Source organism: Pangasianodon hypophthalmus, chromosome 15 (genome assembly GCF_027358585.1).
Source record: "Pangasianodon hypophthalmus isolate fPanHyp1 chromosome 15, fPanHyp1.pri, whole genome shotgun sequence".
NCBI lineage: Eukaryota > Metazoa > Chordata > Actinopteri > Siluriformes > Pangasiidae > Pangasianodon > Pangasianodon hypophthalmus.
In genome coordinates, this window is record NC_069724.1 from 21,556,104 (window position 1) to 21,571,492 (window position 15,389).

Genomic DNA, 15,389 nt, shown 5'->3' on the forward strand with positions numbered 1-15,389 from the left:
TCATGCCAGCTCCACACAAAGCAGCCCTCGGGGTTCAGCAAAGAGCCCACTAATGAGCCAATTACCTACACACACACACACACACACACCGCACAGATGCTCAGAATAGAGCTCCTTATTCTTTAGCTGAACCTTTCTTAAGACCTGAACACCAAAGCTGATTCCTATCAAATGTGAGCAGATCATTCATATAGGTACATGCAAGCAAAGGCAAACACATTTGTACACACTCATTCTAACCAAAGCCATCTCTTTCAAGACTTTAAAAAAAAGCGTGGGCTGGATGTGAGGGAACATTCCCAGAGTGCTGCTGTCAGCCTGCGCAGTCATTAAGAGAGCCAAACCCGTGATTATCATTGCCTACACCCCAGCAGGGCGGCGAGCACGACTCCGCATCGCTATGCAAATCCAGCCTGCGTCCTGCAGCTGCGCCCTTCACCGACATCGATGTCGAACTCTCCAGACGCCTTATCAGAGCCTGTAAAAGAACCCACTTTCGCCCGAAGCAGCCAAGGCACATTTCGGTGTTTACATCTCAGACCCAGCAGATATGAAAGTGAAAAGAATGTGCAGAAAGTGAAAAGACAGCTGGAGGAGAGATAAAGGACAGAGAATCTGACTGCGTGTTCAGGAACAGGAGAAACAGCTGGAAAGGTTATGAGAAGAGAATAAGTAATAATGTTTTTGGATTATATGCAGCATGCGTCCGTTCAGCAGCTGGTGTAACTGTGTGAGCAAAACATCTCTTTGCCAGCAGCTATTACTCTTGTCGATGATCTAATCTCACTTCCTGCTGGTTTTATCTTTCAGCTTAACTCAACATGCAGTAATGAGAGATATTTATATGACCAATATATAACCACTTCAAGTCAAACAATAGTTCATGTACACAGTGTACACTTTTGTACAGAAAACAATGTTAAATATTTATGTCAGATATTACACTAAAGGTGTGTTTTGGATCCCACAGGCATGAGACATTATTACTCATGGAGGAAGCAGTGGACAGAAATGAAGGGTGCGGCATATAGCCAGTGCGACCGCTACTTAATACTAACCGCTTCCTCAAATTTCATTTTCAAGTGTCCACTTTAGAGACACTAAACCAGTCAAATAACAATTATACAGACTGTCAACAACCTGTTGGACAGCCACAGCCTTCAACAAACCATCATTTATGGGGTTGAAGTTCAACTACATGAACCTAGTGTGAGACAGAATTGCTACTGGACACAAATTCCTTTCTTTTTTCACATCTCCTGCATCTGTTCCCACTCAAGGTGCTTTTTTAGTGTCAGAATTGAATATTAATTCTGTTTGCTTTGGTTAGTAGCGTGGAGGATCTATGCACAGTTTTATATTATTCTGCACTTATATTTTATACCACAGAGCTTTTCGATTCTCAAATCTGATTGGCCAGAAGGTGTTGATTAATTTTCTATAACAGCAGCTCTGATGGTTGTTCTGGCTGTTATTCAAATCACAGCTTTATATTAATGCGCTCATTTGAATACATTATCGTTTCTATAGCAACCGGGATTTGCATGTTGGACACTCGACAGATGGATTAAAAAACATGTGTAATCTTGTGCAAAAGCTTTCTGTGAGGAGTCTGCAGTGTGAGCAGAAGTAAAACTGTTCCTTTAAATTGTACGACATGGGAAATTTTTCAGGACATCTTCTGAGTAACATGACAAAATGCTTTTTTTGTATTATTATCTTTAACAGAGGCTGCTTAGGTAACAACTGTTATATAATCTTCAATAAATAAAAATCTGGCAAATTGCTGTGAACAATGAAACACTTTCCTGCATACCTTTTGTGCATCTGGAGGATCTACAACAGTGCACAAGTATGCAATTTGAGACACAACAAGACTTTGTTTAGTCTGCTGCAATGTCACAACAGATTATGCTAAACTACTCTCACTTTACTTATCTCACCTCATCTTACTGCAGATAAAGTGGACTCCAAGCCTCTCTTGGGCGCCTTAATAAACCACAAAATCTGTGAAGGATTTGTGACGTTTAAGCAAGTGCACTTTCAGTCGATGTCTCTGAATAACACAGCTGCAATAACACTGCGCTTGTGCTGAACACAGCAGGTTGAGGCTTCAGAAAACCGCCGCAGGTAAACAGGGTCTCCATAAGGGCTGATGGCACAGAGCAGGTAGTGAGGCATGGTAAGAATTAGCTGATGGCTATCTTTAGTCATGCCTCAATGTTCAGAAAGCTCTGGGGATCTGCAAAACTGATTCAGCATAAGTTTCAGACCAGTGATCAGAAGCACTGCAGGTCCACACTCTCAGGTCCATGATTTAACTAAAGCCATACACACACCCACAAAACCGTGAAGCGTTCAGGCACTAAGATGAAGATAACACTCTTATCTACTTCCTTTTTATGGGTAGCACTGACACTGCTTCTGTTTCCTGCTGATTTTACTCACACTCACACACACACACACACACACACACACACACACACACACACACAGTTAGGTCCCACTGACCTCTCCTTGAAGTCCAGGAAGATCTTTCCAAGTCCATTGCCTCCAGTCACCATGTTCTGGTCGATAGCCCTCAGCAAGGCAAAGTGGACTCTGATGATATCCTACAGAACATTACATTTTCAGCATGATTCATTTAACAGCATGCATTAATTTACACTATACAAATTTACCAGCAGTTGATGATACATTAACATCGCTATCTCCTGGAAAAATAGGTGTGGGTTATAATATTTGTAAATACATCACTGTGATCATGTTTTTGGGTGCACTCATAAAGTCTGTCTGATTCAAACCCTGGTGTGCTTTCTGCTTTGCTGTGGTGAGAAAACAGCGATCACACTTGGAGTATCAATTTTGTTTTGATTCACCTCGGCAACAGAGCGCCTAAAAACTGCAGAAAATCATAAATAATGAACCGATTAAAACTGACTATTTTTTGTTTAAATTATTGGCATAATCACACATACACTACAGGTGTGGTTTGAAAATACTGGAATATCCTTTAACATCCAGTGTGGCAGCCTGGGAAAACCCTTTACATAGTGATATTTTTGAGAATTTCTACTATGTGCAGCATTGATAACTATGCTGAAATGTGTTTCTCATTTGAACGTATCTCAACCAGAAGTAAAGTTCTAGGATTTTAGGGTGTTTCACACCGTTTGAGCCCAGAGTTCAGTAAAACTGGTGGAGTGTAGAGTAGTCCAGAGAACCGATTCCTAGTAATCTTGAAAACGGTGGACTGGGGTTCTTTCTAATCGAACCATGATGTAGACCTCATGACATGTGAAATCCATCTGCTCTCTGCTCCACATCCCAAGTAACATGACTGGTTCTTGTCAGGTTACTTCCTATTTCTGCTTTCGTGATGGCAGGTCAAAATTGTTATGTTCAGTGAAGGATTATATATATAATTAGAGCATCACTGCATGGCTAAAAATCCTCTTTTACAAGAACAGCTTTTCATTTACAGGTTTTATTGCACGATGACATCACTGCCCCCAAAATGAGTTCAGAATCAGTCCCTGTGTGAGGAAATCACCCTTAGTAAGGTTTTAGATATCTTTGGGCAGACTGATTGAATTCACCACCACTGGCATGATCTTTGAAGGAAGGTAGCCTCGGCAAGTTTAAAATGTAAATAAACATTTTCTTAAAGTTTCTTCTAGTTTGTTATACAGAATAAAACAATTTTTGCAAAAGCTGTCCACAGTTCAGCCACATTTACATCCCAGATCACTACACCTACAATTCAGACTACAGAAATGATGCAGTACAGAACGAAAGTTGACGCACCTCTAGATTCACAAATATGGCCTTCATCTCCTGTGGAGTAAGGACTTGCTTCAGGGGGATCATGTAACTCTGTGGGAACAGACAGGAAGAAATCTTACAGTCTTTCTGTACAGTATAAACACTTTCGTACAGCTCCTCACATGTTGTGTAAGTGATGATTAGAAGCACTGCTCGTTATGTTCTACAAACAGCTGCAGTAATTCAACTCCTGTCCTGTTGTGCAAACACTCTATCCTCGGCATTCACACCCTCTCAAAGGCAAAGCCGTAAAATCCTCCTGCGGCGTTCGCATTTACGTCTCACGTACCCCTGCTGATCAAAACACGTGAATGGCTTTGAAGAAGAAGAAAAAAACGTTAGATATAGATATAGCAGCGCTGGCAATTTTCTAAACAGCATGAATCCTGAAAAAAAACATGAAATCATTTATCTCAGCTGAAAGGTAATGAGGAGTTTGCATGTAGGAGCGATATTGATTCAGTTAAGCCAAAATGAATCAAATGATCATGTGGGATTGATGCTTACACAATTACCAGTGTTTGCTTTGCTGAGCCAAATAAAGTAAAACATCTCTCATTACCCATCATGATCGAAACTTATCACTGCAATACAACGAAGATGGCCTGTTTTATTACATAAGTTTAAACTGAGTGAAAAGAAAAATAGGGAGAAAATGTTATTGTGTAAAACAGGTCTGCCAAACTCTTATAAAAAGTGCTTTTGAACATTAATTACTTAAAATATTATGTATTCAAATGACTTTAGATAGTAATGAGCCTAGTTCCAGAGACACAGTGATCATTAGCTCTAGTAGCATTAGCCTAACACTATGATTTTTGTACCACATAAACACAATTTTTTTTATGTTACAAAATGCAAAATGTTTCAGGTTTGTGTGTGTATATATATATATATATATATATATATGGGTGTGGGTGTGTGTGTGTATATGTGTGTGTGTATGTGTGTGTGTGTGTATATATATATATATATATATATATATATATATATATATGTGTGTGTGTGTGTGTGTGTGTGTGTGTGTGTGTTTTACATTTCTTAGATGCTCTCATATCCTCTAGTGTATTTTTTTTTCCATTTAAGCACCTCCAACACATTTATGTTAAAACACATTTAGGCTATATTTTTTCTTATTCACTATATACAGGTAATATAACCTTTAGAAAACTGAAAACCTTTTATTTTATTGTGTTTATTGCAAATAGATGTCACAAAAATGTATTAGTTTCCTATATAATCTTCATTTCTTTCAACGTGAGTGTTCCAGCACTTGATGAGTGTCCGGATTCCTCTAGAATAAAAATTCTTCCAGTTGCTAATTTATGTCGCACTTTTAAAATTTGCTCATTTGACTCACCCTCACATTACAAAACTGCAATCAAAATATAAATAAATAAATTCATTCATTCATTCATTCACCATTAATGACACAGTTTTAGTCAGAGCCCTTTTCCTACATCAAAACATCCAGCCATGAATAAAAAAAATAAAGATTTTGGTAAACTTACACTGTGTTAAAAGTAAACATTAAACATTTGACTGGAATTTTCAATTTGTAAATATGGTGAAATGTGTTGCAATGGGCCTTGAGGTGAATGAAAGAAAGCGAAAGGAATGAGAGAAAGCTGTTGTATTACAGATTGCAAACGCGTGTGTTAGGGTGCATATAAAAAACAATGCTTAGAGGACTCGCTCAGGACATCAGCCAATGGTATCGATCTGCTGAGACAACATCTGTATCGTCTAATTAAGCTAGAAAAAAAGAGGCGAAAGAGTTCTCTCCTCTCTTTCTTGTTCCCTCCATCCTACTAACTTTCTCTCTCACAAAAAGCTCTTTTTTTCTCTCCAAACCCAAGCTTTTTAATTCTCTTTTGTTTTCTCATGCCTGTTCTCCATCCTTTCCTCATCCCTCTTCCAGCTCTTATTCTTACAATTTATACGCCACTCGATGACCTCATAAACCCCGCCCCCTCCAGGACATCAGCATAACCATGTCCTTTGAATTAGACCTAGAAATTGAACTGAATTGTTCAATAGGCTGCGTAAATAATTGCTAGTTACTCAAACTATGCTACAGTTAGGGACATAGTTGTAGTTAAATACATGACAAAAAAAAAAAAAAAAACATGCCTGAAATGTGTCAAAAATGAAGCTGTGGATTGCATTTAGTATTTGGATGCATTCCAAAAATAATTTTCCTGTAATTTTTTTATTACTACAGACAAAACGAAAAAAAATCTGTGATGCTACACTGTGTGTTCATATAGTATAAGGCACAAGTCGTGAAAACTGTGAGTTTATTAAGTTTTGAAAAATGTATTTATAAATATATAAAATTTTACAATGCACTTTATGTAGTCTGCTCTAATCTGGTGTTATGTGAAATCCAAAATGACTTCTTTTTCACTATATGTGCTCACATCTTAATGAAGAAAAAAAAAATGAAATTGAAATATAAACCATTTTTGTGTCACGCTGAAGAAAATTAATTTGTGAGATGACACAGAATTTAGACTCGATTTGAGCCTGGGAGAAAGTGTCTCGACCCCACCACTCCACTCCATCCTCACCTTCTCAATGTCCTCCAGTGTCTTGTAATACTTCGCTTCTGTCTCCTGGATCTCCACCAAGCAGCAGTTTCTCTTGTCGTCCTCAGTCATGCCCATTTTCTGTGATGGAAACAGCAAGCACATACACACAAAACACTGTAGGACATTCTGAATAGAATATAAAGCAATGAATTTTCTGAATTCCTGTGTGAACTGTAAGGTAGAGGAACTACAACAGTCAGGAGGAAGCAGACCATAAGCAGAAAGAGGAAAATAAAACAAAGTGGGAGAAGGAATATATCACACAAACATCAGACTATACAGAGGGATCACATTTGACAGGGAATACGGTCGGGTTCTACAGCACACTTGGAAAAGGGGAGCTCATTCACAGCATTATGTTTTTGTTTTTGTTTTTAACCCAGTAAAAATTATTATTTACCCAGTCCACCCAGTTTATACAACACCAGTGGACTGAAACATGATCTGTGATGCTAATGGTTTAGCTCCTTATAGGAGTTGGGAAAAGCTTCAGTCTGGTGCACACACATCATCAGAACATCTGGGCCTTCAACCACGACACCATCCTTCATTTCCATAAACATCTACCATCCCTAAAACCAGAGCGAGACAGACATAGAGACCGAGATGAAAGAAGGAAGGACTGTGGTCTTCCATATTGCCTGGATCTGAGGAACTCAGGATCATCAGATGCATTTGAGGGCCCAGTAAGATGACTGAACATCTGTGACTTGCATTGAACAAGTGTGTTACATCATAACGTGTGTGTAATCCATGCTGGAAGCAGTTGGGGAGGAGATTAGAGATGTTTCTGATTCAGTAACAGCCGCAGACACATGCTATGTCTGGGGAAACACCCAGTGGCGTTTTCTTTCCCCCTTTCTTTCCTTGCTTGTGTCTTCGTCGAGCCATCTTGTCTTGATTTTTCTTCCTCTCACTCGGTTGATAAAGATGAGATCTCTCGCTCTACGTGGGGTGCAGCTTGGATATCACGCCCCAGGTGGTCTCTCCTCTCGTCTTGGTGGTTTAAAGTCATCCCTGGCTCTAAGCGGAGAGATCTAATCCAACTCCCTGACTTAACTGGGAGAGGAAAACCCACGCTTGTTCACTATGTTTACGTTCCTTATGGGGTTTCATAATTATTGAAGGATCTACAGGGTCAACAAGGCATGTATTCGAGGATCCATTTGCTCAGTTGTAAACAATGCAACTTTGAATTTTAGTGCTCCTAAAACAGTAACAAAGCCATTATAATGGCATAATTAGCTTGGATATACTGTATGTATATGGCAACGTCGCCACTTCTGCAAATGTCATTCACCTTTTTTGGGGTTTGCGGCTCTTAATGATTATCATTCTGCAGCTTGACTGCTCAAGATTGACGCTCAAGGTGGTGTCACACTTTATTCTGTTCAAATTATATTTGTCAGATTTGTCCGAACTGCTGAACAAAACTGAGATGAACCGGGTGAGCTCAAATGTTTGTTTACAACTGTTCAAATAGTCCACTGTTAAGCAGGGCTGTCACAGTTTGTCTCTATCACAATAACTGCATAAAATTACCCTAAATATTACATTTTCTCTTTTGAAGAAGGGTCAGGTAGTAAATCAGGTAGTCATTTACATCTCTGTTGCTACCTCTGTTGTTTCTCTGTTGTTTACCCATCACACACCATTCCACATATTATTGTCTTGTATCTTGTCTATTTGCACTGTAACTTTTCTAATTTGCCCTACATGTTGTACAGTGATTATCTTATCACTCTGAAAGACTCTTGTCACTTTTCTACAGTGTGCTGCACCAAGGCCTTGGAGAACACCATTTTGTTCTACTGGATACTTGTATATGGCTAGAAAGACAATAAAGCTCTCTATCCATTATACTTTACTCCTTATATGTTAACCCTTTTTGTCTATGCCTGTTTTTGTTACCTAGGTTTAACAGACAATAAAAATGGCCATATTTCAAATACATATCTCAGCACAGATAGGGTCATGTGACTATTTCAAGTGTGTCAGCTGAATGTATAAAAATTAAAGGTATAAAGGTGTTATTTAAAGTAAGTCTCTATGTCAAATAATTCATAAATATTTTCAGCAACGTGTAAAACAAGGTGTTGTCCAGCTTTGTTGTTGTCCAGTCCTGCCTCCTGTACTATGATTGGTTAATTTACATAAATGCCACAGACTGGACCACAGACTGGAGGTTAAACAATTCATTTACATGAATTTAGCACCCAAACCAGTGGTGGTTATTGTCCCATTCATGTTACCACAAATACGTTTTGCTGGATATTTGTTCTAATACTATGATCACACTGCCTACAACACTATTACGGCTGCTTATACCACAGCGATGTAGAATTCTTAAATCTGTTTCCTCAGCAGGTGCTGAATTTCCTGGTCAGTTGTAGAGACACGGTTTTATAGTTCCAGCGATCTGATCTCCCTCTGGTGTGACAGCCCTACAGTTAAGCGCAGATGTCACTGTGTAGGAGTGGACGTACTAAACACTAAGGGGAACAGAGAGAAAGGGCACTGAGGGACCAACACACTCATATGCAGTAGGAACTCACCTGCATGTATCGGATCTGCAGCGTTAAGGAGGCAAAGTGGCATATGTAAGCAGAGCACATCAACTCACACACACAGCCTTGGGAATAATGAAGGAAGAATAATTCAGTCTTTCTCCAAATGAGCTCTCAAACACGAGCGCACACATAATGTCTCTCTCTCTCATTCACACACACTCACACAAACGCCATTATGAGTAAAGCGCCTCACTCACCATGGGCTGTCTAACTTCCACCTTAATGATGTCCTCATAGATATCATCTCCTTCATCTTCACACGGCACACAGTCGTAGATATCATCCTCACCCACATCGTGCTCACTGTAGATTTAACACACACACACACACACACACACACAGAGACCAGTTCAATATATTGATTGTGAAAATAATCTGACATAAAGGTTCCATACTTGTTATTCTTCTACTTAATGGGTCATTTAATGGATTATCCACTTTGTTTTGTTTGATTGTAAGCCATATTGACCTCAGGTTTTTTTGCCCGATGGAGCTATCAGCCGGATTATTAATGACCTGTTAGGCTGAATTTAAACTGAGCTACTGTGTTTTTATTGCTTCTGGAAGTGCAGCCTTCAGCGAGAACATACTGTACTATGCAGGTTGAAGAAAGACATAAAAGACTTTAATCTAAACAGTGATTCATGACAAAGCTCTTACTGCTGAGCAAGAACCACACTGAAATGTGCTTTCTGTGATAAATCTTCACCAGTTATGTTGGTTAAAAAATCATTAAATCAGTCAGGACTAGAATTATGATTAGCTCGTCAGAATGACAGTGTCAGAATCGGAGTCAGACCCAGAGTTAGACTCAGAATTGGAGTCAGAATAAAAGTTAGCATTACAATCAGAATCCGATTCAGAGTCAGAGTTAGAATCAGCCAGTCAGAATTAGTCAGAATCAACAAGTCAGAATCAGAATCAGAGTCAGCCATAATCAGAGTCAGAGTCAGGTATAATCAGAGTCAGAGTCAGTCACCATCAGAATCAGAGGCAGGATCAGAGGCAGAATCAGAATCACAGTCAGTCACAATCAGAATCAGAGGCAGAATCAGACTCAGAGTTAGAGTCTTAGTTAGAATCAGCAAGTTACAATCGGAGAGCAGTGTTTATTTGTTATATTAAGTGTATCTGTGTGTGTCTAAAAAGTCAGGTGTCAGTTGACAACACAATTAAAGTGATTTATATCAGGTGTCTGACATGTTTGTGTGTGTGTGTGTGTGTGTGTGTGTGTGTGTGTATGTTTATACATTTCTTCTGAGCCTGAACACTGCCTTCATTCTCCCAGGTAAATAAATGCTTGACCCAGTTTGATCACCTTCTTGTCAGTGTAAAGTGACTTTCTCTGTCCTGTCCCAGAGGCAGAAAGTGAAGAACAATCAGCTGTCAGCGCTCAGCGCTCTCTCAGTGTGAGTATAATAATTCAGATGGTAATAAAACAGATGGGTTGTAAAAAGTGCTAAATTGGTAACATCACTGATGCTCTGATGATACGTCTCCACTAATAGTACATCTGTGTCTGCTTTGCACCTCCTGCCTCAAAACAACACAGTGCCTCATCATCACCTAGACAATAAACTCGAGCTGCTCCTAACTTAGACTTCTTGTTTCCATCAGGAGGCGACAGCAAGCGTGACCAAAACGAACAAAGCTTGAACTGAACTCTTGAGTCACTTTAACAGCGCTAAAATCAAAACCTTTTTCACGTAAAACAGATGCTTGAGTTTATTTATTTTATTTTATTTATTATTGCCAAAAGCAATACCATGGATGCCTAAGACGACTAAGTTCCAGTCACACTGCACAGATTTAATGGCTGGATGCGAGCACTTTACATAGAACACTACAATATACTTTACAATTTTTAATTGACCCTCACTAAAAAATAGTCCTATTTATCATCATAAACTAATCGACTAATGGTTAAGCATTAAAAGTTAACAGCTGTCACAATTCAGTCACGTTAGTTGCTCATCTGGACCTTTGTATGCAAGTAATACAAGGAATACCTTTACACTTTTTAGATAAGCATCGCTGCTATGAAGAATACACACTTTAATACTATACCTAAGATTAATCATTACATTTACTTCAGGTTAAAAGCAATATTATTCACTTACATTTTGCTTTGTGTAACATAATCAGTCTTCAATGGAGACCAAATTCATACACGCAATCTTTATCCAGTTTCTTTAGCTATTAAGAAGCTCTGAGCTTCTTTTGGTTTTTAAAACGTGTTTTAAATGCGTGTAGAAATGCATGGAAGCAACACGGATAAACTTCTGAACTCACCAGACTTGTCGCACGTCCAGACTTACATTCCTCACTCGTGTAACTACACAACTACAAAATCTATTACCTTCACTGTAGAAGCAGAATAATTCATAGATGCTACTGAGAAACATTCTTTAAGATGAATAACTGAATAATAATCCAGGATTTTAAGGGGTTAACAGGATTATGTCCGCTTTGCATAACCCATCCTTTTTTGCTCACTGGTCCAGCGCAAAAATTGAATAGGTAATCTTTTTTAAGAAATCAAATTATCTATATAATGTTCTTCTTTCACTTGTGAAACATGACAGGAAGGTTTTTGCATCTGAATCGGGAAAAAAAGTGTGGTTTTAATCAAATATTCAGCACACAGATTGTGGACTGTCTAATATTTTAATTAAGGATTTGTGGTTTAGCTGAATGGCCTCTCGGGGCTGAGTGGAAATTTTGCCTGACCAAAAAGAGAGGAACACAAAGAGACAGTAAATCAGAAAAACTTCTTGCTTTTTCCCCCCAAACAAGCCTGAGGAGAGCATTAGCTGGATGAAGCTTAGCGCAGTGATCTGTGGCAGACTTCATGGTGAGTGTGTGAGGGCGGAATCTAACGTTTTCCCCCAAAATCGCTCAGATTGATTTTCTGTCTGATTTAACTCAGAACAGCAAAGGGAATAATGCTGCTTGTCACGCAATGGTAATTATACTGTACATATTATATTGGGGATCAGACCTAAAGTCATAGACATGGCACAAAGTGGGCAGCTCCAGTTGCCATGGGTTACAGCGCTGAATGTGATTTCCTTCATTTGCTCAATTTGCTCCAGTTCTCACTTATCATACAACAGCTACCAATCAGTGGAGGGTTAAGGCTAACACGTGCTCGAACTGCTGCGTCACAGGCCAGTGTAACACACTCAGAGGAAAGTGCTATCTGCCCTCTTACGCACAGATGAGCTCACAAACACATATCCGGTGATAGTGTCACTGTGATTGACAGGGAGAGAGTAATGCCATTCCTCCCACTCAGAGAGCACGGCTAATGTTGCTTGGCTCCTGGTAAAGGATGGCTGTAACATCATCAGTATTTAAACTCAAAATCTCCCTGTGATACTTTTCTGCTGTGCCTCTCAGGAGCTAAAATGGGAAAAGGTAAATTTAAAAAAATCTGTGTTTTGGGATTTTAAAGCTTTAAAGCTAATGAGGGTGTTGATGGGTCACTAAAATCTGCGACTGCCTCCTTTTTTTTCCAGATCAATTCAGATCAGATGATTTGTGTTTAATGATGTGAGTGATATAGTGGGAATATATCTAATAATCATTTCACATTTCATACACAACAGAGCAGGCAAGACCATGCAGAAATGTAAAAAATGTTATAAAATTATCTGGCGTGTTGTGGAGGAAAATTATATAATAATAATAATAATAATAATAATAAATGTGTGTGAGGAGTGGGAAGATCAGAAGGCACACACTGATTATGGTAGTTTGATTTAAAAAAAATAAATAAATACATAAATGTTAATTCGAGAACAACAAAAAGATCCAGGAACATGTCTGACATGATAAAGTCACGTTCCTCACTATCTCAGTAGCATCGCAGATCAGACTGTCAGGCCACCATTACCCATAATCCTGGTGGAAATAGTTCATGGAGCCCACAAAAGCAAAGCGATTTTTAACTGGATTATATTCGCAGACATGTAAGTGGTTTAACCATGAACTGCTTCTGATGCAGGCAGCAGTGCATCCTTGGTCCTCCTCCAAACATTCCTGAAATACAGCTATAATGGATTAAAGGGCTACAACCACACAGACTGGTTTATTCATCACTATTAAAATACCTACAAATCAAAAGCCCAAACCAAAACCATAATCACTCTCACCGGTAATAATAATAATAATAATAATAATAATAATAATAATAATAATAATAATAATAATAATAATAATAATACAGAGCTCCATCACAGGGCTGCTCACATTCCTTCATATCCTATTAGGCGTATTCAGTACAACACTGTCTTTACTATACTGTCCTTATCTTATCATTTTATTACATTTCGCTGTTGTTTGTATTGTTTTATGCAAAGCATCTTGAGGCGCTCTGGTTTATCTTCCTTTAGCTGTGTATTCCTGAAACCAGGCAAAGGGATAAGGACAGCATCACTTTTGTGAAAATGAGTGAAAATTGAATCACATCTCTCTGTAGATTTGTACTAGCTTACAGTCACATCTGGCTACTGCTATGGTGGACACAGTAGTAGCCTTAATACTCGCTAATACACTCATTATTTTTCCCATAACTACACACTTGACACTGCAGACACATCCATTTCATTTACACATTTTCAGATGTTAGTTCATAGTCGTGATGTAAACTGCATAAGGTAAGCTGTCCTGACCTTAAATTAAACTGGACACCTCAGAAAAGCCCGGAGCGTTGCATCCCAGAATGCCTGAGCAGAGCGAGCAACACAGCAGCTAGCAGAGAGGATGAAGAAAAGAGCTTGTGACACGGCGTGTGTCCAGGCACCTGATTGCTATTTCAGCTGAAAGGAGGAAAGGGAGTCTCTGAGCAATTCAGCCTGCTCTCGCCAATTGAATAATTTCATGCTTTGTCAGATTTGGGATAGACACATTTAACATGGTGGAAAGCGGGACCCTGCCGGTGGAGATCTATTGGGAGTGAGTAGGAAGTGACTTCCTAGATTAGCTTAAACAGCCTCAATTAACAACTTGTCGTATGTTATACTGCCACTTCGTCTTACTGCAGCTAGCACTCATCTCTGATCTTTCCTCATTCATACACAGCATCAAGGTGAAGAGAAATTACTCAGCTGCAGAGTCTCAAGGGGAATCACACACTATTATTGTTCTAAAGGTTGATTAGCCTGCTCAGAAACGAACTCATTCTCCTCTAGAAAAACACATGTCGCTTTAAAGCATATTCTTATTTTGGTCCAAGAAACAAATACAAACAGCTTAGGAACATTTTTTACATCTTTATGTGAGGAATAAAACACTTGGGATACATCATGTGCTGCAATCCAGCGCAAAGCAGAGTTACTGTTACCTCCATGAGGCTCCTTATTTTCCAACAACAGCATGCCATCAAGTGTTTTATTCTTCTTATACCAAAGAACTATTTTTTAATTAATTGCTAACAATTATGATTTTAATTCATTAAAGCAAGACACGTCATGCTTTTTAACTATTTATAGTTGCATTTAATGCTGTGGAATATGTTAGTTATGTGTTAGGTTTTTTTCTTTAGCTTGAAGTTAATAAAAAAATTGAAAAGACCCTGCATACTACCAGGAAACCGGAAAACCCAAAGTGCTCTGTTCTGAAGACTTTCCCATGTCAGAAACACTGCTGACTGTTACAAAACACAGACACTGGAGACTCCTTCCATAAATGTTACGTTTGGTACCTTTGTTACGTTCGTCTTAGTTAGATAACTTTTTATTGTTTATTATTAGCATTGTATGGAGAACAGCTGCCATAATCCCTATGAATGTGTTGTTACTATAGAAACAATAATGAGTTAGAACAAGCACATTAATATAAAGTTGTCATCTATGTTAGAGCTGGAACTACCATCTGAGCTGCTGCTACAGAAAATGAATCCACACCTTCTAACCAATCAGATTTGAGAACACAGCAGCACTGGGGTACAACCTCATTTAAGAAATGTCACAATCCATGGATATACACAAATATGCAATTCAGAAATGCACCTCCTGCTCTCCTTAATAGCCAGCTTGTATTTTTCACATGGACACGACTGGGATTTTGCTTATTCACCTGAGCTTGTCTGTCATATTCTATTATTTTAATATCATTAATATTTGTTTAACAAGAGTCAAAATGTAAGATTAGAACATAGCACGGTGACCACAATATTGTTTATCACTACCATTATCGAAACTGGCTAGCTAACTAGCTGCTAGTAAACATTTTAGACATATAGACACGGGATTACAGCACCTGAGTCCTGCATTTGCATCATCATATTCCCAACAATTTATTTAAAAACAGCAAAACATTAAAGACAAAAAAATTACAGCTTCTAGCTGTAATCAAATTGCTGTTAGTATTTTTCGATTTCTTAAATGCCAAATGC

General features: G+C 38.7%; 1 protein-coding gene across 8 annotated transcripts in view; it reads right to left on the reverse strand.

Annotated features, from left to right (window-relative positions):
- vav2 (vav 2 guanine nucleotide exchange factor) overlaps positions 1–15,389 on the reverse strand; it is a 169,865-nt gene that overhangs the window by 25,032 nt on the left and 129,444 nt on the right. For 4 of the 8 annotated variants that reach the window (XM_034311373.2, XM_034311372.2, XM_034311371.2 and 1 more), the window contains exons 5-9: positions 9,187–9,292; positions 8,975–8,989; positions 6,399–6,497; positions 3,808–3,876; positions 2,512–2,612 (exon numbers count right to left, since the gene is read on the reverse strand). In XM_034311373.2, the coding sequence (XP_034167264.1) occupies positions 2,512–2,612; positions 3,808–3,876; positions 6,399–6,497; positions 8,975–8,989; positions 9,187–9,292 (390 nt within the window). The remainder of the gene's footprint in view (positions 1–2,511; positions 2,613–3,807; positions 3,877–6,398; positions 6,498–8,974; positions 8,990–9,186; positions 9,293–15,389) is intronic. The other 4 variants (XM_034311375.2, XM_026928997.3, XM_026928995.3 and 1 more) reach the window with 1 other exon arrangement.